The sequence below is a fragment of the Harpia harpyja genome, chromosome 5, assembly GCF_026419915.1.
Source record: "Harpia harpyja isolate bHarHar1 chromosome 5, bHarHar1 primary haplotype, whole genome shotgun sequence".
Taxonomy (NCBI): Eukaryota; Metazoa; Chordata; class Aves; order Accipitriformes; family Accipitridae; genus Harpia; species Harpia harpyja.
Genome location: NC_068944.1, coordinates 18,813,816 through 18,837,341, shown reverse-complemented (window position 1 = coordinate 18,837,341; position 23,526 = coordinate 18,813,816). Strand labels below are relative to the sequence as shown.

Below are 23,526 nucleotides of genomic sequence, written 5' to 3'. Positions count from 1 at the left end.
ATGTGAGACAGAAAAACTCCAGATATACCTATGGTAAATGAAATGAAGTTGCATTCGACATGGATGGCATCATGATGCATACCTGGCATCAAACAGTACCCCATGAGAAGCCACCCTGTGTAACATAGCCCAGCCCTGCTTTCTGTGGCCCCCCGGAGCGGGACATTGCCACCTGCAGAGTGTCTCCATCCCATAGCCGACAGGAAAGGCTGTAAGATTTGCTCCTTCCCTCAGCAGCACCGCTCTTCCCCCTCATCAGCAGTCTGCTGAAGGAGATGAAAGCTGGCTCACGTGTGGCGTCACTGAGAGACTACGGACTGCAGAAGGGTGTTCACTGAGGGAGACGTACTCGTCAGAGGGTCCTCCATCAGGAGGAGGACAGCTGGGATAGTTCAGTGCTATGCTGCAGCTTTTGACATGCAAAAGGACAGGCTCTGGGCCTTGGGAAGGGCAGGTCATCTGAGGAGAAGCAGCATTAGGGGGGTGAAGTCCTTCTTCAAACACGGTTCACCAAACCCTGTCTGACCCCGCTGTCCAAATGACTGAATATTACTATAGTATCTGGTGGTGCTGTGAGATCTTTTTTTAAGGTAGTGAAAGATTCACGTTACCACCCATGAGTAAAGGCATTAAAGGCTTCCTCCGCTTATAAAGCAGCATAAATACCCATTCTGTAAGCAACGGCTTTAATATTGCATTTGATTTAATATTGCATCACAATTCTAGCCTGCAAAAATGGTTTAACTGTCAACTTTGTTAGCAATTTATACATCATCTTCTACTTACACTGTTTCTTTCCATACAGACCAAAACAGACAGAGGAAAGCCACTGCTGCCGAGTTTAGACTTTTCTGTCTGTTCCTACTGTGAAAACTCTCAGGGCCAGCTATTTTCCTTTTTTATTCCTACAAGCTCTGTTTCTATTTCCACATCCGAGATCACTAGTTTAAAGATAGCTCTGATGTAGTTATACGATCTGAGATCAACCTTCATATTCATCTGTTATGAAGCCACTAGTATTCCCTTCCTAGCTGTCAGTTATGTTGCTTGTCAGTCTGTCATTCCATTTTTCCCTTACATTTCTTTGCACATTCACATGACTAAGAATAGTTTTCCATCTGTAAGCCACTTGCCTATACAACATCACTTCTGTTTCCCTTTAACTCATCTTTTATCTGCTGACAAAGCTATACTTGATCATGACTGGGTAACTGTTCTGCTCAAATGGCATTTCTTGGGCTAATCCATTATTATTTTGCTTAGTTTGTCTTCCAGTACTCTTTTTTACATTATATGGTAAAATGTAATTTGAAGGAGTTGGATCTTATCTTTTTCTTGCATCTTTCTAATAGTCCTTTTTTAGGTAAACAGTAAGTTTTAATTTCAGTTTGGGATACTCTAGTGATTTCCTAGTAAAACAAACAATAACAGGTTGCAAGTGGAACTCTGATCGCAGCAGCACCAAAGCAGGGTGACACATAAAGAAAGGTTCACTCTTCTGCTTTCTTTAAATGCCTGTAGGAGTTTTACTCTCAGTTTACTCACATAAAGACTTGGGGACTTTATTTAACCTCATTTGTGCCCATGAAATCTAATTTTGCTACTAATTTCTTTCCATGATCTGCCAGTCATGCCTGGTAAATGATCCTCTTTTAATTTGACTTACCCTTCATAGCAGTAATTGCTGGTATTCTTTTTCCCTAACAGGAATTCATCCTCTACCTTTCACACACTGCTGTGATTATGGGTGCTTTCCTCTGAAACATCCACCTTTAGACTTCTGGTTTGTATGACACAGTATGTTACACATACAAGACAACTTACTGGCAGTATGCCTAACATTTTCGAACTCTTTCTAATCGTTAAGCTTCAGATTCGCAAAGGTAAGCAACCTACTTAGTGACTGGGTTTACTAGATTTTTTCCCTGAACCTAATTGCTCAGTAATAACACTTTGTATTTCTACAGTGCCTTAATCCAGGAATCTCAGAATAACAGATATTATTTTACTCCCTATGGAATATTATGAATTGTTGGGAATCCAGTTTTTAAGTTAAGGAAAACATGGTACAGAAAAGTGTATGAATTTCACAGGGCCAGGTGGGTCTTCCCTGTCAACAATAATATTTTAAAATGGTTATCAGGAATGGAACCTTTAACTATGCTGTAAGCTGTTTGCATGATAATCCCTGATTGTCCATAATAGATCAGCTTCTAGTACAGATAGGACCGAAGCATATGACAGAGGTAGCCATATAAGACAGGCTTCCTCACCCTCTACCCTATGCCAATATAAACATCCTTAATGCATGCAGTTCATGATTTACTTTCTTTTGGGCAGGTCTTTGTACGTTTTAAAATCTCCCTCTACAGGCAAGAGCATCTTTTACTTGAAGAAGGTAGTTAAAAGGGAAAAAAGGAAAGTACTAACTGTATTTTCTTTAAATCCAAGGCAGCATCAGATATAGTCAATTTGAATGAGAGTATCATCTCTACCAATGCTAATACAATTACACTGAACTTCCAGCAGAAGTAAATTAAGTTATGCAGGTTTATACAGTCAATTTGAGAACAAAATTGGCCTACTGTGTCAAAAGTGAAAAACTAACCTAATTATAGACACTTTCCTTTCTTCTCCTATGCTGTGGTTCAGTTTAATTTAATCTAGAGATAATACTGAACCCAAATGTTAAAAAATATGTATCAAGATTGTTGTAATTCAGTATGGGCTTCCTCTGCACATGATCAAGCAAATAGTAAGGTTAAAACACAATTGTCTTTTCCACCTCATGCACACCATCAGTGTGAATGGCATGTTTTTCTTTACTGTTCAGCTCCAGCTTAAGAGGAAGTCACTGAGGTTAGCTAATAGCTGAATCCTAATTCATGGCTCAATAACTGGAAGCTGCAAATTTCCTGGAGTGTCCATGAGTTCAAGCGTGCTTCCCGTTATCTTGCTACGTGGCACGCGGTGTTCTGGTTACCATCAGTCATGAAGGATGCTTGTGCCGTCCTGACCGTGGCTGTGGTGGCTGCCCACCACCGCTGTGCAGCTTGAATCATCCTATGGTGCACCAACTCTGCTACCCTCTGGATACTCTAGAAATGCAGCATGGAGCTGCAGCACTTTTCAGTGCTCAGTGCCTTGCTTTCTAGATTCGTTACCCCATTCAAAAGGGAGTGTCTTGCTAGGCAGTAATCTTGAATTCATTCTCAGTTTCATCTAGATTAAGGAAAAAAAGAAATTGAAGTACTTATTAATGAGATTAAAAATAGGCAACAGAATAACAAGAGTTTACATTAGACCTAACTGAGGAAGTAAAATGTTTAAACTATGCATACTAGTCATATTATTTCCATCTGATGTACCATTCTACCCTAGATGTCAAGACTTTTGTGGTCCTAGATATTTTATGCTCATGTTACATAATTGGAAAATCCCTCTTTTGATGTGGCATCTTAGCTTTTATAGCCAATTTCTTTTATAGGATTTGAAGTCTTCCTGAAGAGGTCCAGAGAGATTGAATCTTATTCAATAAATTTTATTTTACTTTTAATCCAGGAGATAGTCTGGCTATTTAAAAGAATTTAAATAAGCGTTGTTTCATTTCCCAGAAGATGCGAATGCCTCTTCGTTAGACTGGATGTCATGCCCTCTTCTTTGGTTGTCTATTTAATGACTGCTTGCCTTAAGAAAGGCTATAGCTTGTCCCCTCATCCCTTTGGTAATTTTGATGTTTCACTATGAAGTGTTTCCTCTGTTGAGCCTTAGTTCTGTGTCAGTCTTCCCCCTAACAAAGAACACCTGATACAAATGTCTACATGGGATAAATGTATCTCGTTACTGGGTATTGACTGAAATCAGACACAATGGTAAATTAACAATCTGGGATCACAATCCCCCACGTATTTCCTCGATTTTTTTTTAAGTAAGTAAAGATTTTGGACCCACTTTCTAAATAAATGTAAACTGACCTATCTGCATTGAATCTAGAGACCAAGGAGAGGGGTAGGTTGTATTTAAATGAATAAATAATTGTGGAAGTGCATATGTATTTTAAAAGGTGGGGTTTTTTTTTGCTTACTGACCAAACTAAAATGTAAGAAAAAAGTCTAGTCTTGATATGAAGTGTACAATTTTTGTTGTCTTGTCAAAGAAAATGAACTTTTTAGGTCAAACAAAAACATGTATTTGTGCCACATTGAAATATCTATATATTATTCAAATGAAACAGATTGATGCCAATTATTTGTGAACCTGACAATTTTGCCCTGCTCCAGCTACACTGATATTACTGGCTGAAGAAATAAATTAAATTTAAGCAGGTGAAAAATATGAATTCACTAGTTGTAATATACTCTTGAGTCTAGACAAAATCATTACATTACTAAAAATTGCAAAAGAATGGGTTTTTGACAGCTGAATCAATGATGGGCAACAATTCTTCTGGAAAAAAAAAAGAAATGCTATTTTTTTATAATCAACGGTTTAAAGTAAAAGACATTTCCCCAAAATAGGTAACAAAATCAACCATTCAGAGATACTGCCATGAACTAAAGAACTTACAAAACAGCTTTAATGTTTTTAATAGGCACTGTCTCTCCATCTATTTGAATGAAGCAATAACTGAAGTTTCAAAGTAGGAATGTCTCTAATCATGCTGAAAGATAAAACAAATCTTTCTCCTTAGCAATCCAAGTAAGTGCATGAATATTATTTCTTGGGTGTTTTTTTTTATTTGTTTTATTCTTATATATATGAGTGTTTTCCCTCTAGCATGAAAAACATAATACCTCTCTAATTACAGCACTGTCAGGAACAAGCAACTTTGCTTGCTCCTCCTACTGTTTTACTTAAATTTTACCTGTTATTTGGAAAATGCTGAAATTTCAACCTCCAAAGTGGCTGCATGTGATTGCGGAGGAAAAAAAAAAGGGTATGTTGACCATGGCCGTACAGTTGACAGTGAGTTTCCCTCTAGGAGATGAATTGTGCAATACCAGTTCATCTTCAGAAACAAGAAAACATTACCCCCTTCATTAGCTCCTCATTTTTAAAAATGCTTTACAAATTCTCTGTTATTTGCAAACTCCAAACCAAATTCTCCACTAATATAAATAGGTAAAACTTAGATGTCTTAATTTTCTTGACAACAGCTTGCAAATTCCTCTCTTCAACTCCATCTTGTGTGCTCCATTAACATTTAGCTCTCTAGTGTTTAAAAAAATAGCATTTTTAAACTATCATTGGCCAACTTAGATAAGAATGCAAGACCAGCTAGTGATTTTTTCTTCTAAATACTTCTGCATTTTCCATTCTAACTGAAAACATTTTTATCATACTCCCTGTACTTGGGCAACAAAATATTTTTCACCATGTTAACTTTTCCTTACCTAGTATCATTAAAGTAATTAAATCCTAGCATCTTAAAAGTCCTAGTGTCCCTTCAAGTCCAACTTTGTTGTCATTTATCTCAGTCTATTATCATTAATCTATTATCATTCCTTATCACATTTGGGTACCGGCATATCTAGTCTTAATATGAGGTCCACTAATGAAACACATGCATTAGCATGTTAAATGCTTGCATGTTAAGGATGCTTGCAGATTATGCAGAAAACAGCAAGGTGATCTCTATGGCACGTGATAGCAGCAGCTCCGTCAGTTGCTGTGGAACATAGCTTACGGTTTGTAAAAATAAACGCATTAAATATCAAACCCAAACTGCCAGGTTTATTCCACAAGCAGGTAATGGTTTCTTTATAATTAAGTATTTGAACACCCCTGAACAAATGCTCTTCATCAAGGGGATAGAATTTGACGCCTTATTGCCATGACCAAATGTGGAAGCGGTGAGATCAAAAGCCCTTTTGAAAATGGTAAAACTAATCTACTGTTAAAGGTGCAGATGTAAAAAATGTTCTAGAAAAGGCCCGAAGCGGACTTGCATCGAGAGAGTTTGAATATATCTCATGTCAGGACACTTTACATTTGACTCTCTTCCTTAATCACTTCATGTACAATTTGAAAACTGGATCACAGCTATAAGGCAGTGAAGGTGTCCTAGTGCCTCGAGCAGTGTTCTGGAACTGAAATGAAGTACCATCATAATTTCATTACTATTTATTTTTGCCTCTTAAGTCCGCTAACTCCCTGTAAAACCTTCCGAACCCAGCCCCACACATGAGAAGCAGGCCTCACGTCCTGTCGCACCACAGCCTTCTCAGGGCTCATCCGACACTGCCCGTTACTACAGCCCATCATACGGACCTAACTCAAAACCACGGCAACTGCCCGCCTCACGCACGCCTTCGCGAGGCCGTGGAGCAAGAAACCCACACTCCGCACCCCAACCCGAGCCGCCATTCCAGTCAGGGCAAGAAAGGCCTCAGGCACCCGCCCCGGTCCCCTGCAGAGCAATGTTACCTCAGCTCTGCCAGGCCGCCCCGCCCCGCGCCCGCGCCGTGCTCGGCTGTGGGTGGGAGGGATCGCGCAGGCGCGAAGGCCGCCGGCGAGCGCGGCGGGCTCTGGCGGCTGCGCGCGAGCCGGTGGGCGGCCGTTGCCCCGCCTCCGCCGCGTGAGGAGGGCGGGCGGGCGGGCGGCGGCGCGATGTTCGTGGCGCGCAGCATCGCGGCGGATCATCGCGACCTCATCCACGATGTCTCCTTCGACTTCCACGGGCGGCGAATGGCGACCTGCTCCAGCGACCAGAGCGTCAAAGTGAGCGGGAGCCGCCGGGCCTTGTGCTGGGGAGGGGAGGGAGCGGGCGGGCGGTGCCGCGGCCTACCGGGCGGGCGGGGCGGCGGCCTTCTCCCTCCCGCGTTCGCCCGTCACGCTCCTTGTCCGTACGTGTGTGAAAACACCGCTTCTTTCCCGACCCGCTGCTTTGGCCACAGGCGGTGCTGCTGGTTTTGTTGGTTCAGCTGAGAATCCGTGTTTGGCGAAGGGCAGAAGGTGCCGTTCCATGGGGAAGTGCAAACAGGCAAAGGGCTGAAGTGTCCCGCGTGTGCGCTGGCAGACCAGGGAAACTGGAAACCATCAGAAACCTTGATTTTACATTCCTTTAGAGGAAAGAGAATAAAAGTAAGGGAAAAGCGAATTGTTTTTTCCGTTTTTTGCACATCGTGAGAAGACGGACAAAAATCCAGGAGTTACACGGTTAGATTTAAGAAATGTAATTTGCAGAGAGCAGTCATATCTTTGGTTAGACCAGGTAAACGGTTGAGAAAACGGCTCTTCCGTAGAAAGCTACGTCAAATGTAGATGAGGCTTAAAAACAAGCCAGTGGCCCCTTCTCCCTGACCACATATTAAAAAGCAAACAAAACAACAACAACGAAAAAAACGTCCCCCAAAGAGTAAGCCAAAGCCATGTCAGTTTTTGGCCTGGACTGTCCACATAAAACTCACAGCCGAAAAAGAATGTTCTTAAGAAAGATGCTAAGAGGTAGGTAGGACTCAAAACTTATGTTCTTTAGCAAAGCAATGTTACTTTCCAATCATAATGGTATCCTTTATGAGACTGTCTTAAGAAAAGTTTTACTCTTGCCAGACTTTTATGATAACTTGTAACTGGCGCAGGTCCCGCTCTCACTCGGTGGGCCCTGCAGAACAGCAGTCGGGGAGAAGTGACAAAGCTGGGCTGTGATGGTAACAGCCGAGGTTGTATTAGAGATCCAGAAGGGCAAAAGCAAGGTGACTTTCAGTAAAGTTGTATAGTGAAGGAGTGACAAACAGGAGTGGATGCCAGGCTTCCAGAGGCATCTGTCATCTGGTAACTTTCATGACTTCGCAATTTTTCAGGAAAAAAGTCACAAAGATGATTAAGATGTATGGGAAATCAAGAGAAAGGAAGGTTAAGTGACTTGTGTGTGGTTACAAACCAAGGCAGAAATGTCAGGAACAGAAAGGAGATCTCTTCCCCCACTAGCCTGATTCTCTTTCTGCTGCCCTGCTCTCTCCGTGGGGTGATTGCCAGGAGCCACATCAGGGTTTTGCGACCAGGGCTGAGCATGTGCCGTGGTGGGGGCTCTGGAGCAAAACTGAGTAGTGTACTCGTGGAACAGAGTGAATGAAGTGTTGAGAATTGTAATAATTTGTCTTCTGTGAATAATTTATTGTTTAAAAAGATAGACTTCATACAATAGTGGATTTGGCAGGTGTATGCCTCTTCTTCCTAGCTGTAGTAGGGATATTTTCAAGGTTGAGTGAAGTGCAGTTGTGTACTGAGCCAGGCAGAGTTTTCCAGGTGAAAATTTTTAGTGGTGTATCTATATATTTTTTTTTTTAATGGCTGTGTTTTGTATTACTACTTAGTAAACTTTATACACAAATTGTATGATTGTATTTTGATTTCTCAACAGGTCTGGGACAAAAGTGAAAATGGGGATTGGCATTGCACTGCCAGCTGGAAGGTTTGTATTTATAAAAATTATACAGTTATAACCATAATTTCTCCTTTGTTTTCAAAGAAACATACTTAGTTTTGCTGACTTGTAGAGTAGAAATACTTTTGGTTTGTTGTAGATCCTGTATTTCTTACAGTAAAATACTTTTTCTCTGCTTTTATAAAACATCTCTAATGCTTCTCACTTAAAGCAGAGGCTGGCATGCAGTCTTACATTATTAGTACTTAGTTATGTTGGCAGATTTTGTTATCAGTAAACATAGCAGTAACTGGTGTTTAGGGAGTTGGAAAACAGTACCTTCGCATATTGTAACCAAAAAAACCCCAAGAAAGAGCAAAAGGTCTGGCTATTAAATGTTACAACATCTGACCTCTTTTTTTTGTTTGTTTGTTTTGTTTTTTGTTCCAAAACCTTTCCGGGAACTGTTGTCATTAGAGACTCTGCTACATCAGGATAATTAGTGCATTCAGCTTCTGAACTGTCCTTAACCTTGTATTTAATAGAACCACAATACAATAATACCTGTAGATAGAAATGGAGGCGAGTGAAGCTTTTGAATTTCCCTTCTCTAAAAAAAGAAGTGTTAGGTTGACTAGGTATGACAGAGGAGTTTCATGTAAAAAAGGAGATGAATAATGCTCTGCATATGCTTTGGAAGAGTACAGGCAAGCTAGAAGTGAGCATGGTAATGGTTGAAAATTGAAAACAAAGATGTACTTTTTGCATCAAGGCAAAATCTCAGCTTGGAACTTACAGTTCAAAGGAGTAGTAAATAATGCCTTGAAATACAGTTGTAATTACCTTTTAACCATTAACTAATAGCAACAAAACTTTGCAGTGCTTATAGGAATAAACAAATGCAACAGCTGCTGTGTAACTTCGAGCTTTATAAATGAACATAGGTTTCAAAGGAATACTCTTACTACTTCCTAGAATTTACTTCTGCAAAAAGTCGTGAAAATACACAATCGCTTGGACTAATAAAATAAGTATGTTTCTCTATAGTGTTTTGGTGTTACCTTGCAGACACATAGTGGATCTGTGTGGCGTGTGACGTGGGCCCATCCTGAATTTGGGCAGGTCCTGGCTTCCTGCTCTTTTGATAGAACAGCAGCTGTATGGGAAGAAATAGTGGGAGAGTCAAACGATAAACTCCGAGGCCAGAGTCACTGGGTGAGACGTTAATGTATTAATCACAGTTTCTGTATGTTCTCATATAAACAGATTTACTGTTCCTCATTGATTTGTTTGCTTATCGTAATGGGCTGAAGCTTTACACTGTTTAAATTCCAGAATTAAACAGAAGACAGAACATGAAAATTGTTCTAAATACCAAGTAACTGGACATTTCTGGGTTTGCAACATTTTTTCTATTCCCAAAACAGAGAAAGCGCCCTGTTTTCTTCTGTTAATACAAAGTGTTCCTGATTTTGCTGATGTTTTGTTAGTTTGTGGCAATATTCCAATATAGAGTAAGTATTTTTAATGCATTTGGGGAAAACAGCTGAATGGCAACATTCAGGCCAATTAGCGTCACTACTACTGGTGTTTCTTAATAAGACGTTCCCTGACAGACAGCTTGCAGACATGAATTCCCCTCTACAGTAGAATTAAAGTTGTGGGTTTTTTCTTCTGTGACAAGAGCTCATTTGAAACTGTCTCATGCTGTTCATCTTTCAAACAATAGATCAGGTTTTTGGGGGAAATAGTTTGCTTGAAAGTGGATTTTCTGCGTAGCATTTCGTCAAGGGAATTTTAGATCTGAACAGATTATTTTGCAGCTGTTCTCCATGTGTAATCTTATATAACTCAGTATAGTATTCCTGCCTCTAATGTTTTGTTTTGTTTTAGGTTGCTGTAATATTTGCAGTTTTCTACTTTCTACTGAAGTTTTCTAACATTAAAATGCATAATTGGGAAGAGTTGGATTGTCAGGACCTTTGGCACCCAGTGGGGTATGAAAGCTGACTTCTGTGTGCAGGAGGCATAGTTTTCAGCTCAAACTCATGCTTTATTGGCAGGAGAGGAGACAACTTGAAAAACAAACGTTAATGATTTTTTCCTCTGTCACCATAGCTAATCTTCCTATCAAATGTCTGCTGTATTCACCCATTCCCTTATCAGAAATACTTGTTTTGATGCTTCTGTTGGAAAATGCTTCATGGTAAACTTCAGCAGCACTGAAATTAGAAAGCACTGTTGCTAGGCATTGCAGTTAATATTGTCACCAGTATGAATGAAGAGGACAGTTTCAAACTGCCTGTGGCCAATACTCTTGTATTTTATGCTTATGTTACGTGTTTCGGGTTTTTTTCTGAAGAGCATAATCTAACCGACTCTTTTTGATACCAGAACTTTGATACCACTGTGAGTATATCTCTTGATGCTTGGAATTGCATCAGTGCAATGATCTGTCATTTCTCCAAATCATTGGTGTTTAAAGATTTTTTAATTCTTGATGGAAGAGGTAAGTGATCCTATGAAGTGGTGTTGTCAGACTTTCATTAGCCTTCTGTAGAGAATAAATTTTTGATGGAAATTGCTAGCATTTCCTTCAAGAATTTCTGCCTTTCTTTGCAGGTAAAGAGGACCACTCTAGTAGACAGTAGGACATCTGTTACAGATGTGAAGTTTGCTCCCAAACATATGGGTCTTATGTTGGCAACCTGTTCAGCGGATGGAGTTGTAAGGATTTATGAAGCTCCAGATGTGATGAATCTCAGTCAGTGGTCACTGCAGCATGAAATCTCATGTAAGCTAAGCTGCAGTTGTATCTCTTGGAATCCTTCAAGGTATGTTATTAAAACTGTAGGTTTTGCTTTGTGACTGTTTAAGCAGAAGATCCAAAGAGTTAGTTCTGAAATTTTGTAGAATAAATCCTAAAACACGCATGGAGAGGATTGAGTGGACATTACTCGGATCTGAAAGCAAGCTGCTAACGTTTCTTTTAATAAAGCAAGTTTGGCAGAGCCAGAGAGGTGTTACAAAAAGTCCTCCTGTGCTCTGTGAGGAAATATTCCCAGCTTAATTATTTTTAGCAAGTAATGAGCTAATGAGCTATGAGCTCTTTATTTCACAAAACTTAACTGGGATTTTCATAAGAGAAAGTGTTTATAAAGGGACAATTCCTGTCTCTTTCTTCTTTCCTTAAGAAAGGTGTTGCAATAGGTAATAATTTTGACAACTCTAACAAGGACATGCACCCTAAGCCTAAGAGTTCTTTTAGTAATATCCTCAGGGGCTCAGTGATATAATTAACCTTCTTGAACAGGAAGGAATCAGAGAGGAGTTTGGTTGGGTAGTCCCCACTCCGAAGAACACATACAAGCAGAGGTTCTCCTTTGCTTCCCTTCTCACATCCTCCCCCAGCAATAACAGGAAGGGAAGAACCATTCAGGGCTGAACTGCTTTGGATTCTGTTTGTCGAGAAGCACTTGGTGGCTTTGCCTATAGACATAGTGGTCTGTGTCCTGCTGATCCAGTTATTCTTCTATTCATTAGTAGTAGTCTGTGCTGAAGGTACAGGCTTTCACTTTAACGCATGGGATGGGGTTAAAAGTTGATTTAAAAACTAGAACTCATCTACATTTAGCTTTTGTAATCTATTTTCCAAAATCTGAATGCAATCCCACTAAATCAATCGTTGAAAGTACTGCAAAGAATGCAGACTCTGCCATGAAACTTGTGGCAGATGCATATATAAAATCGATCCTATTCTCTGGGAGCATCATCTTGAATTGCCAAATAATGTTCCCTAATGACTTTACCTTAGTGGGTGTATAAAGTGGACTTTCAAAACAACAGAATGGAGATTGTACCAGTAACTGTGAATGGCACTTACTTATGTTTCCTTGTGATTTTTTTTTTCCTCTGTGTGCTTTTTTTTGTTTGTTATTGTTTTGTTTTCTTTATAGATAATGTGTCTGAAATTTAAAAAATGGGTTGGTGTACTTCCTGTGGAATCATTTGTAAATATAACAGTATTTATTTTCACCTTTTAGCTCTCGAGCACATTCTCCAATGATCGCTGTAGGAAGTGATGACAACAGTCCAAATATATTGGCTAAGGTTCAAATTTATGAATATAATGAAAATACCAGGTATGGTAAATGACAACATAAAACATTGGTGGGAGTTTGTAATATAAGGCATTTTATTTTATTCCTGTCATTAGATGTGGAGTGGACTAGTAAATAATAATACCTTAATTCTGTCTCTGAGACATTGGATGGGAGAGGAGGGGGAGACCTCAGAATGGTAACTGATGTTAACAAATGTGATACTGATAATTTTGTTCTATCTCAGTGCAGAAATGCCAGTGTTCATACAAGCATTTTAAAGGGAGAATTGTTTCCGCTTCTAATAATTTATATGCTTAATTTTGCACAAGGAATTAATAGGGCAAAGTTGAAATTTGAATTGTGTTGCACTAGGCACTGTTTTGTTCAAGACGACCTTAAAATGCTTTTAAAAGCATGTTTATAATGACAGAAAGTCCTGTGAATTCCTAGCGTTCTGTGAAAGTTCAGTTTGTACAGTTAAGAATTCAGAACTAGAAAAGGCCAGGAAGTGTGTGCTCAACCACGGTCAATTAAATGATGATAGAGAACTTGTGTTTCATTCAGGGTGATTGGTGTGGGAAAGGAGCCAAGGTGTTCTGTGGATTTATGCCTGGCTTCAGACAATGTTCTCTGTGCATTAACAATAAAGAAAAGTTGTAACTTACCTGGTGTTAAATAAGAAAATGGAATACGTGTTTGTCGTGCAGCGGAGGAGGCAGATAACGGTCTGCTTACAAGCCCAGAAAATTTAATAAGTTACTGAGACACAAGTTCCCTTTAGATTTGTGAATGGAAGAATCTTTTTATTTCCCTTTTCCAACTGTAGACAAAAATGTTCTTTGTAGTGGAATCCTTGCTTTGTTGTATGATGTAGCATACTGTTTTTAGTAGTTACTCTATCTGATGTATTCCATTTCTGAAGAAATCGGCTTGTAATTACTACTTACCATTACATTTATGTTAAGAAAATATTTTTATTTTTGCAAGTCTTATAGTATACTAACCCCTTTTTCCCTGTTCCACTATCTCTGGTTTATATAATTTGCAGCGCTGGCAATTTTCATGGCATTAAAGGTTAATTTCTTATGCTGTACAGGAAATACGCAAAAGCAGAAGCTCTGATGACAGTCACAGATCCTGTACATGATATTGCATTTGCTCCAAATCTGGGAAGATCCTTCCACATCTTAGCTGTAGCAACCAAAGATGTACGAATTTTCACACTAAAACCTCTAAGGTGAGCTTAAAAGGAAGATAGTTTTGTACGATGTGGCGTATACTATATAGTCTTATTTCAGTAGTATCTGAGAAGCAGAAGAAGTAACAATGTATGCAGGATTTTTTTTAGCAGCCTGATTTTTAAGATGACAAGATTGTGAGCAAGTGTATAATTTTGTCTAAATACCTCTTAATACTCCTAATCTAGTAACAATTGTTACCTAAACTCCTCAAAAGATGTAGATCTCTCTTTTTGTCATCACATTCAAGTCCAGACTTTTGAACAGTTGTGTGCAGAGCTGTCACTTCTCTCTTAAACAGGAAAGAATTGACTTCATCTGGAGGACTAACAAAATTTGAAATTCATATTGTGGCACAGTTTGATAATCACAACTCCCAGGTGTGGCGAGTGAGCTGGAATATTACAGGCACAGTGCTTGCCTCCTCTGGTGATGATGGGTGCGTTAGGCTCTGGAAGGGTAAGGTCACCGAACCTGAAATACATTAGCTTTGTAGTATGCTGAATATACTTGAGAAATTTTACTCAAAAAATAATTCTGGAGTCAAAGTTCATTTTAGATTTGTGAATGATAGATTTTTATATATTTACATTTCAGACAAAGGAAATAATTTTCTGTGCTGGAACACTTGCATGATTTAGGCTGCTGTGAATAGTTGTTACTGTACCCTCAAATTGTTTCACCAGACTAGAGCTGTGTAAAGTTGTAATTTTTGAAATTAACATACATACTGCATTACTGTCTTTGCCTGCTGCCAAAACCAGAAAATCTACATTCAGGGTTCAGGCAATAATGTTCAGGCAAAAATGTTCAGGCAAACTGGCTTTTTTTCTGTTTAAATTTCCAAAACCAAGAACAAAAAAAACCAGTGGCAGTTTCCTCATCCATTGTCACCTGTTTCTCAATATTTTAATAAAGGAAACTCATTCTTGCTACTGAACAAAACTGAGTTTCATGTTGTGGATAGGTAGAGAATGTGTCAGACAGCTAAAGGGCCAGATCCTCAGCTATTTGGAATTTATATGTTGGTATTGAAGTTCAGTTGTAATTCACACGAGGTGCGTAGTAGTTGAAACATCATAGCTGTATCAAAAGCTGAGCTTCAGAAGAGAAACTAAAAGTTTTTATATATCTATATTTGCAGCTAATTACATGGACAACTGGAAGTGTACTGGTATACTGAAGGGTAACGGCAGTCCAGTGAATGGTAGTTCTCAGCAGGGAATTTTTAATGCCTCTCTAGGTTCAGCCAATACAAGCCTACAGAATTCACTAAATGGATCATCTGTCAGCAGGTAGGTTAATTAGCAGAGAGACTGAATTTCAGTAAATAGTCTTTTCTCTGAATCTTCTTAATTTTACTTAGCTTTCATGTTTGTTTTATAATTTTTTTTCAAGTGCAATGTCATTTATCGCATGAATACTTCTGCAAGCTCTGTAGTTTTACTCTAATGGTGTCTGTTATGCCAGTGTTCAGAGGAAAATGAACAAAACCATAAGGCATACTGAATCATTGTGTGTAAATAAGCAATGTAAACAAGCAATATAAACAACTATTTTCACCTTTAGTTCTTTCACATTATTAAAAATAACTTTTCTGAAATAGTTTCAAACAAGGAGAAACTTTATCATACTGCTGTGTAACTCCCCTTTTGTTTTAGATGCATGTTTAAAAGTGAAGCAAAAATGCCAGCAACAATTTCTGTTTTTCACTGGGATAATGTAGCAGAAAGGAAGGAGGAAAAGATACTTCATAATGTATGGTTTCAAAAGTCGTATTCTAGTGTTAGTTTACTTGCATTTTTGCAGGTGTAACATCAATTGAATGAAGGTTTTGGTTTTTTTTTAATCTTCCTCATATGGCATTCTTACTGCAGATTAATTTGCTTTGTTATGTTTTTATTCTGTAATAATTGCTATTTAGTAGGTAAATTTAACTGCCTCTTCAGAAAACCATTTCAATTTGTGCATACCAAAATCTAGAAGTACACTGAGCCCCACATTTGTACGGTGGAGTGTGTACAGTCAACTTTACAGGATGTAAGGACTGGATGTGGCCAAATTCCATAGCAGCAGCTTCCAAGTTTTGTGGCCACCTTTCCCCCCCCCCCCCCCCCAAATGCTTTGGGATAGCCTCCCATTTTCATCCATGTGCAGCTACTAATACGGCTTTTGTTCAGTTTAAAATGCTCATCTGTGAAGTACTATGACAGTTTGCTTTTGGAGAGTAGCCTTCACCCCCCCTTCAGCAGTCAGTCCTGAATGGCAGTTCTGGCTTCCAGATCCCTAGCTGCATTGAACAGAGAAGGGCTGTCTCATCATTTTCCTCACAAGATAGATGGCAGAGCAAGAGGTGGTAATGGGCCAAGTCTCCAGCAAGAAAGGCAGACAAAATGATGCTGGTCACCTGGTGCCAGGTGCTACTTAGAGTGTAGCAAAAAAATGCTGAAATGTAGTCCTGTCTTGGAAATGTGATATCCAAACCTATGTAACTGTATTTGCTTGGGCTCCTACAGGGAGATACAGACTATTTTATACCTCTTTAGCATAGGGCGTGGTTTCACAGTCTCCTTATCTGAGGCTGTGTTGCTGCCAGCAAGACTACCCTACCCCACCGGTCCTTCTTCTCTCCCTGAAGTTGGTAGTAAGCCATTGTGAAACTGAAACTTCTAGCATTATTTTTAGACTCCCTCCATTGCTTTGTATTTTGAAAGTGTGGTGGGGTTTTTTTTGTTTGTTCGTTTTTGTTTTGTTTTTTAATAAATTATTCTCAGTTCCAATTTGGAAGTAACATTTTGTTACAGAATTAAGCCTGTGGCTGTGGAATTTCAAAAGATATGGTGTCTTGTCCTAGGATTGAGCCTTACTATAAAAAAGATGCAGTTAACTACATTTTCTCTTTTGTAATCACATTGGCTTGAATTGCGTAAGCACAGTTGCTAACTTTTGTTTTAGTGTATTAACACAATAAAGATTTATGTACTGACATTTGACTAAATTGGTATCCTACACAGAATTTATTTTGTCTGTGACTGTAGATGCTGTGTTTTAGTGTCTATACTTGAAACAGCTAAAGCATAGGCAGATCTGGAAAACTTTGTTAAAGCATGGTCATCAAACTAGATTTGTAATCAAAATAGTTTCAGAACAGATGATGTAGATTGTTGGAAAATAAGTCAGTAGGGCTATGTTGTTATGTTGATGTAATTGTGTGCCTAGATTTATGATACAATTTCCATTCTCCATTTGTATTATGTCCTTTTTAACAGAAAGCAGAGCTGATACCAAGCTAACTGGAGTAACTTTCGTGTTTTGCTGCTTGTTGCATGCACACAGGAATGGAAAACGAACTCCTTTTTTCTCTCCCCAACGCCGTTTGACCTCTCCCAAGACACCAGCAGCCTGCTAACTACTAAATGCTATTCAAAAAGCCTTTTTAAAACACATTGTGTACGTTTTTTGTACTAGCCCGCACAGTTTGATACTGTTGGAACTCCTGATAGAAAAATACTTGGAGAGGCTTCTTGTTCGGAAAAAAACCACAAACAAACAACAACCCAAACCCCAAAACTTCTATCAAAGCTTTTTTTTTTTTTTTTTTTTTTTTGAAAGCTTGTCAAATTAAAATATAGTTCATGACTAAAAATCAGAATTTTTGTCCTTGATTGGGATGGGAGGAGGGAAGTGACCATTAAAGTAATTTTCATGAAAATTGTTTTGATAACTAGTTTGTTCTGCATTTCATAGTGTTCAGCATTTGGTTAAGATTCCTAAACATCACAAATTTGTATCTGCTTTGTAATATATGGAACTGTTAGTTTTAAAGGAATAAGAAAACTGTGTTTTGACAATTGTACAGACGGTAGCTTTAATAGTTTGGTATTGCTTCATTTATACCTCAGTATGACTTCAAATAAATGTTTTGTAAGTACTGTCATACTTTCTTCATCCTAAGCAAAGTACGTTTTCTGATCTGTACTTGTACGTTCCTGTGGTAATAATTCCATGGAGTCACTAAAATTCTCTAAGAATAGTATCCTAAAAAAGATTGAAACCAAAATGCAGCTTGTTGTGAATTGTCCCATAATTTTATTAATCGTATAGCTGTTCCTTTATGTAAGTCCCCAGAACTGTAAATAAGACAGAAAACATCTGTAGGTATCTAACATAGTTAAATGCACAAGTATTACGGGTAAGTTTAATAAAAACAGCAGAAAAATGGCACGAAATGGCATAATTCTGAGTCTTGCATTCACCAGGAATCTTAAATTTACTCTGAGGATTTTGCAGAAATATGTAAATACATACAAAGACTGTATTTCATTGACAGTAGTGATTCTCTGTAAATGTATATTATTAAATTTAAAGTATTGTAAAAACAATGATGTTTTTACGGCTATTCCAGAAGTGCTGTGAAGTTAATCGGAATTAGATGCATATGCAGAAAATGTACTTAGATAATATTTAATGTATACTTTGTGTCACAAGTGAAGCGTTACTAAAAGCTCTGTTAATGAATCGCAGGAATTCTGGGAGAATGAAAGCCTGTTAATAGCTGTGCTATAACATCCTTTTGATTTCCAAAGCAATCTGTTCTTTTGTAAAAACGTATACTAGGATTATTATTATGGTATTCTTTTCTATGAATTTCAGTGGAAAAGACTGTATTATTTTCCTTTAAAGAACAGTTTCCAGATTTGTCTTGTTTTGAATTACAAGCATTGATTTCTGCTATTATGTTCTATTGGTTTTGGCATGGATATACTAAAGCCTTTTTTTTTTTTCCAGCATGTCTTTTCTCCCCTTTGGTTCTCCTTGTATTTACTACCTTTCTCTTTTTCTTTTTCTTTTTTTTTTTGTTTGTTTGTTTTTTTGTTTTTTTTTTTGTTTTGGTGTTTTGTTCCTTTCTTAATTGTTTCAGGTATTTCTTTCCCCCTCTGGATTCCCCACGGGCTGGATCGAGATGGTCCAGTCATGCCCAGCTCCTTCCTCCTCCTCCTCTGATAGAGCACTCTTGCGATGCTGACACTGCCAACCTCCAGTATCCTCACCCTCGCAGACGATGTGTATCTCGGCCTCTTAATCTATTACCTGAGAATGAAGGGGTTTAACATGTTACTTTAAATAAACTCTGAAGGGCCTTATTCTGGTGTTTGTGAATGCTTCCCTTTCTGGCTTCCTTTGTATTTCTTCTCTAGTACAGAAGATTTTAAAAAATTTGGGAACTTCATGCATGTTTTGCAGAACAAACTACAACATTTGGAACATGTTATTTATGTTTGTGTATCAAAGGAACATTTTAATCTGTACCCTTTTAACTATGGCAACACATACAAACAGTGTTAAACACGAGCTATTTATGGTGTAGCTGACTTCAATGTGCCTGTCCTTTTTTTTTCTTTTTTTTTTCCTTTTATTTTTGGAATCAGTGTAGTATGAATTTTTTTTCTTTTTGTATATTGCACTGACAAATGTGAAATACCTTCTTAAAATTAAACATGCCTTCAAGAAGTTGAGTAACTAAAGAATGATATTGGATCAACTTGTAAAAGAAACAAAACCATTCCTGTGTATACTGCAGCAAAATAGTTTGGAGTGTTTGGTTACTTAAGAATTTTCCATCTTGCTACATAAATATTTAAATTTTATAATTGTGGTTGACTAATAAACTTATTCTAAAAGGTCTGTATTAGTATGCTTTTTCTTGTAATAGGCTTTTTTTTTTAAACAGGCTCCTGCTCAAGGAGCTTTTTTGATTCAGGTGTCCATTCTCATAGTTTTGCTTTTGTGAAGTCATATGCCATTCTGGATGTGCAGTTGGGTATTACATTTTTCTGCCACAGGGTGTGCTCTGACTTTTCTCATGGATGTGTTAAAGGTCTGCAGAATACTAGAGTCATTGGATTTCAAATTATCTCGTAATTCTTTTCCAGTGACTGAATAATTCACTTAAGATGTTTTGAAGAAATAGTACTGACTTAAAAGCCTCCTTTTTTGATGTGTCAGCACAGGAACACCATTGCTGTGGATGGATCAGCATGCTGGCATTGACTCAAGCTTTGGCTGGTGTGAGACAGGCGGGAGGATAAAACTGGACAATGACTACATGGTATTGCTAGGGAGTAGCATTACTGCACAGGATGTGATAGCTGAGCTCGTTCAGCCCATCTTAGGGGGAGGAAGGATAAAGGTGTGCTCTGTGCAGCAGAAACCCAAAGCCTAATAGTGTAGGGCTTATGCTTCAAAGTGGTCTTATGCTACTTCCTGGACTAGACCACTAGTATAAGGTAATGGAGAGGGCAACCTCCATTCTTAGAAAGGATAGCAAGTTCCTGTGAGTTGTGCTTGTATTCTGAAAACTGTATTTGCTCAGGTGCTATATTTTTGCTCAGATACACCACATTTGTTTCTTGATTTCTTTGAGGAGTCTAGTTTTAATTTGCTGAAAAACAATGACAGGTAACAACAGTGTTACGGTGTGCTCACTGACAACAGTGTGTGGAGGTAGGCTGCTGATACTTTTCAGCCAGCAGGAACAGAACTGGGGGGGGGGAGGTTTAGTAAGAGGAGGTACTTAGACCTTTTTACCAAAAAGTTAACTTCTACAAAATCATGCCATACTTTGTATGGTAAACAACAGAAATGTTACAGGATTAAAAAATACAGTTTAAATGGGTGTAGGAAGTAACAATATTCCTCTGTGGGAGAATGAGTAATTTAAATAAAAAAGAGATTGAAACTATTATACTAGGATTCATTCCTAAAGAGATCAAAGCTATTATACTGGGATTCATTCCTAAAACAGAAAAAACAGAACAAGCTGTTTCTGGGTACGCAAGCAGCAGAATATACTTTTGAAGGTTTAAGCCACTTCCAGAATTTCTGTCTTAACCCTTTAAAAGGTTACTTCCTTCAATACCGCAATTGATCTTTTTCTTACTGGTACCACTTCCACTTGTACCAGGAAAAAGAACCAGGGCTCCTTCCTAAGCAGCCATCAAGGAAAGCAAAGTGGCTGTGTCTAGATATGCTGTTGTTTCCCAACGCTAAAAGTTTGTGCTGTGAGACCCTACAGTGTATGTCGGGTATGCTTCAATTACTGCAGTGTCACAACAAGGAGTGTAAAATAAATTCAAAGATAATTCTTTACATATAACTATCCTTGATAAGCCAGATCTAAAGGAAAGAGTCCTGCTTTCTTTTTTTTTTTTCTTTAGATTTGCTTCTGTTATTCTTTTGGAGCCCAGAATAACCAGTTATGGTAATAATAAAGTAAATGACAACTTTTTGCAGCTTTTAATGCATTTTTTTATAGTTAATTGAGCATGGTCACGTTATTTTCCTCTGTGCTGAACATCTGTTATTCCATGTGACTAACTCCAGTCACACTTCTTACTAATGGAAACATGCTCTTACATTTCGGTGCAAACAAGTCACCTTTCCAATGGACTGGCCAAGTACTTTGACTTCAACAAATGAACTTATGCTGGTTTTGTGGCTGATGCTTGCCTTTCCCCCTGCCTGCCATTTTGCATTGACGTCTCCCCAAACCAGCACCTTTCACCCCATATCCTTGACTGGCCACCTCCATTTCCTCAAACTCATGCATCCCTCTTTATTAATCTCTCTTGCTCCCATGACTCAAGATGGCGAACTGTACTTCTGTGCAGGATCTGGGCCCTTGAACGTAAGCAGCAGAACCCCCAGGAGGGAGCGACATTATAGAAGGGCTTAGAAAGGGATAATTACAGCAGGTACTTGCGGTATTTTAAATTTATTGTAAGGCTGCCGTCCCTTTTCTTCTGAGAGAAGAAATGCATTATCCCATATGCTGTTTATGTGTTTGGAGCACATCTCAGCTTGAACTTCAGGACCAGAAGTTTTGGGGTCTTGTAATAGCCAGGAAGAGGCTTTGGTGTTTGTTTTGTTGTTGGTTGGTTTAGTTTCAAACATATTTGAACACAGCATGAACTTCTGATGACATCAAGTGTGTGAATTTTCACTCTCATTCTTGCTTTTTGCAATCTCCATACCAGGAATACAGCTGTAGCAGTGTGTTGTAAAAACGTCCTGGAGTGACAATGAATTTGATTATAGATCTTCTGAACTTGTCATACACACATACACGTGTATTTGGAAGGCATCTGCTGCCTTCTCATCCTCTACTTAAAAAAAAGTGACATTTATGCTTCAAAATGGAAATAAAATTTGCCACGTACTGTATATGAACTGCACATTGCTCAACCTCACCTAAGTGACTCATACAGCCACAATACAACAGAAAACAAAGTCGGTAATATAAACAACGCCCGCCGCATAAATAAAAACTGTCATGATTCAAAGGACATTGACTCAATAGTTAATTTTAACTATTAAGTAGGTATTCTTTATTAGCAGCGCTGGTTGCACGGGGGATCGCTCCACCTATCGTGCACCCCGTTAGGCTTTAGTGTACAGACTAAATACAGAGCGTTCATGTATATGCATTAGATTTCCGAGAAACACGTTACATATTCATCCTTTTTCCGAGAAGTCATTAACATATTATAATGTTCGTTACGCATGCGTGTTAAGGCCTCTGGTGGTCTTTCGGACGTCCTCTGGTGGTCTTCGCTAGTCTTCCTCACGGTGTCCGCTATTTGACCTTTCTCTTAAGGCATGCGCAGTGTGGGTCATCCCAGGTGGTTTATCTCTTTCCTCCCAGTTAGCTGACCCTGGCCAGTTTTAATCACGAAGCTCAGCAGAACTCAAGGTTTCTTATCTCTTTGTGCCTACTGTTAACAAAGCTCAAGGTTTTCTTACATACCAAAGGGTTTAAACTTGCCTAGGCGAACATAAATCAAGGGATACAAAGATACAAAACACAAAAAACAGGATGAAAGGACATCACCACAGTCAGTAGATTACACATACAGGCCTCAATTATTAACAATTAATATAATTGTTTATAACAGTCTCTTGAGTCTTCACATCATTCCCCCCTTTTCTTTATACCTTTGCAAATTCTTTTGCAATCATATAATTCCGTTATTTTCAAGAGACCGAGCGAAATATTTCCCAGTTTCTACTTGATGTTTAATTTTATTCCGCTTCCAATTCTCATAGCTCTCGGTGGTGTTCTGGCTACACCACATGAAACACTTAAGCATTACGCATACTATTATTCCTAAGGCTATGAGAATTATAAATGTTATGAATATTTGCTTTAACCATTTAAAGTTCGGTAGCCATGAGGTTAATTTATCCCATAATTCCTGAAATCCCCATGAAGTGTCATCCTTTGCTATTTCATGTAGTATTTTGGTCTGTTTCCAAATTTCTTCTAAGTCAGTGGATATCCTTCCACTTTGATCCACATACATGCAACAACTCGTGTTTATAACTGTGCATACTCCACCCTGAGAGGCCAATAATAGATCTAATGCCATTCTATTTTGTTGTACAATTTGAGATAAACTGGATATCTCCAATTGTTGGGCTTTTATTACATCAATTGTTTTATTTTCAAGATTCTCTATTACTGCTGAAATATTAACTATGGCTTTTTCTAGCTCACTTACTCCCAACCATGGAAGGAACCATCGGACAAAGCTGTGAAAGGCAGTAGGTCTCTTTACTAAAGGATTTTCAACTTCTCGTCTAAACCTGTGAAAGTGTGTTCGCACCCATCCTTTTGGTGGAGAACTGTGTATAGTCATATTCGGTACTACAGCTCCCAGAGTACATGTTCCCATCCAATTCTTTGGTAAAACTTTCCGGGCAGTGTCATTGCATAGCCAGTACCATCCTTTTCCCTCTGGCACTGGCCATGCTGTAGTAT

General features: G+C 38.6%; 1 protein-coding gene and 1 long non-coding RNA gene across 3 annotated transcripts; one reads left to right on the top strand and one right to left on the bottom strand.

Moving 5' to 3' along the window:
• Positions 1-669: 669 nt before the first annotated feature.
• LOC128141805 (uncharacterized) lies at positions 670-4,997 on the bottom strand. The gene is made up of 2 exons (XR_008235180.1): positions 4,865-4,997; positions 670-3,222 (listed from the first exon to the last, which is right to left on the bottom strand). It is a non-coding gene; the product is annotated as an uncharacterized LOC128141805 (long non-coding RNA).
• A 1,546-nt stretch (positions 4,998-6,543) lies between these two features.
• SEH1L (SEH1 like nucleoporin) lies at positions 6,544-19,391 on the top strand. 2 transcript variants are annotated; one of them, XM_052786966.1, is made up of 9 exons: positions 6,544-6,720; positions 8,363-8,413; positions 9,434-9,580; positions 10,988-11,199; positions 12,409-12,507; positions 13,565-13,705; positions 14,008-14,165; positions 14,851-15,001; positions 18,628-19,391. In XM_052786966.1, the coding sequence occupies exons 1-9, from the start codon at positions 6,610-6,612 to the stop codon at positions 18,815-18,817; spliced, it is 1,260 nt and encodes a 419-aa protein (XP_052642926.1). In that variant the 5' UTR covers positions 6,544-6,609; the 3' UTR covers positions 18,818-19,391. The 2 variants fall into 2 exon arrangements, with proteins under 2 accessions (XP_052642926.1, XP_052642927.1); XM_052786967.1 differs by having other exon boundaries at positions 16,976-19,391.
• The last annotated feature ends 4,135 nt before the right edge of the window (positions 19,392-23,526 follow it).

Excerpts from the sequence above, each read along its gene's own strand:
- SEH1L (XM_052786966.1), top strand. The coding sequence starts at position 6,610 with ATGTTCGTGGCGCGCAGCATCGCGGCGGATCATCGCGACCTCATCCAC. Across the intron at positions 8,414-9,433 it reads ATTGCACTGCCAGCTGGAAG|ACACATAGTGGATCTGTGTG; the intron begins GTTTGTATTTAT and ends GTTACCTTGCAG. Across the intron at positions 12,508-13,564 it reads GAATATAATGAAAATACCAG|GAAATACGCAAAAGCAGAAG; the intron begins GTATGGTAAATG and ends TATGCTGTACAG.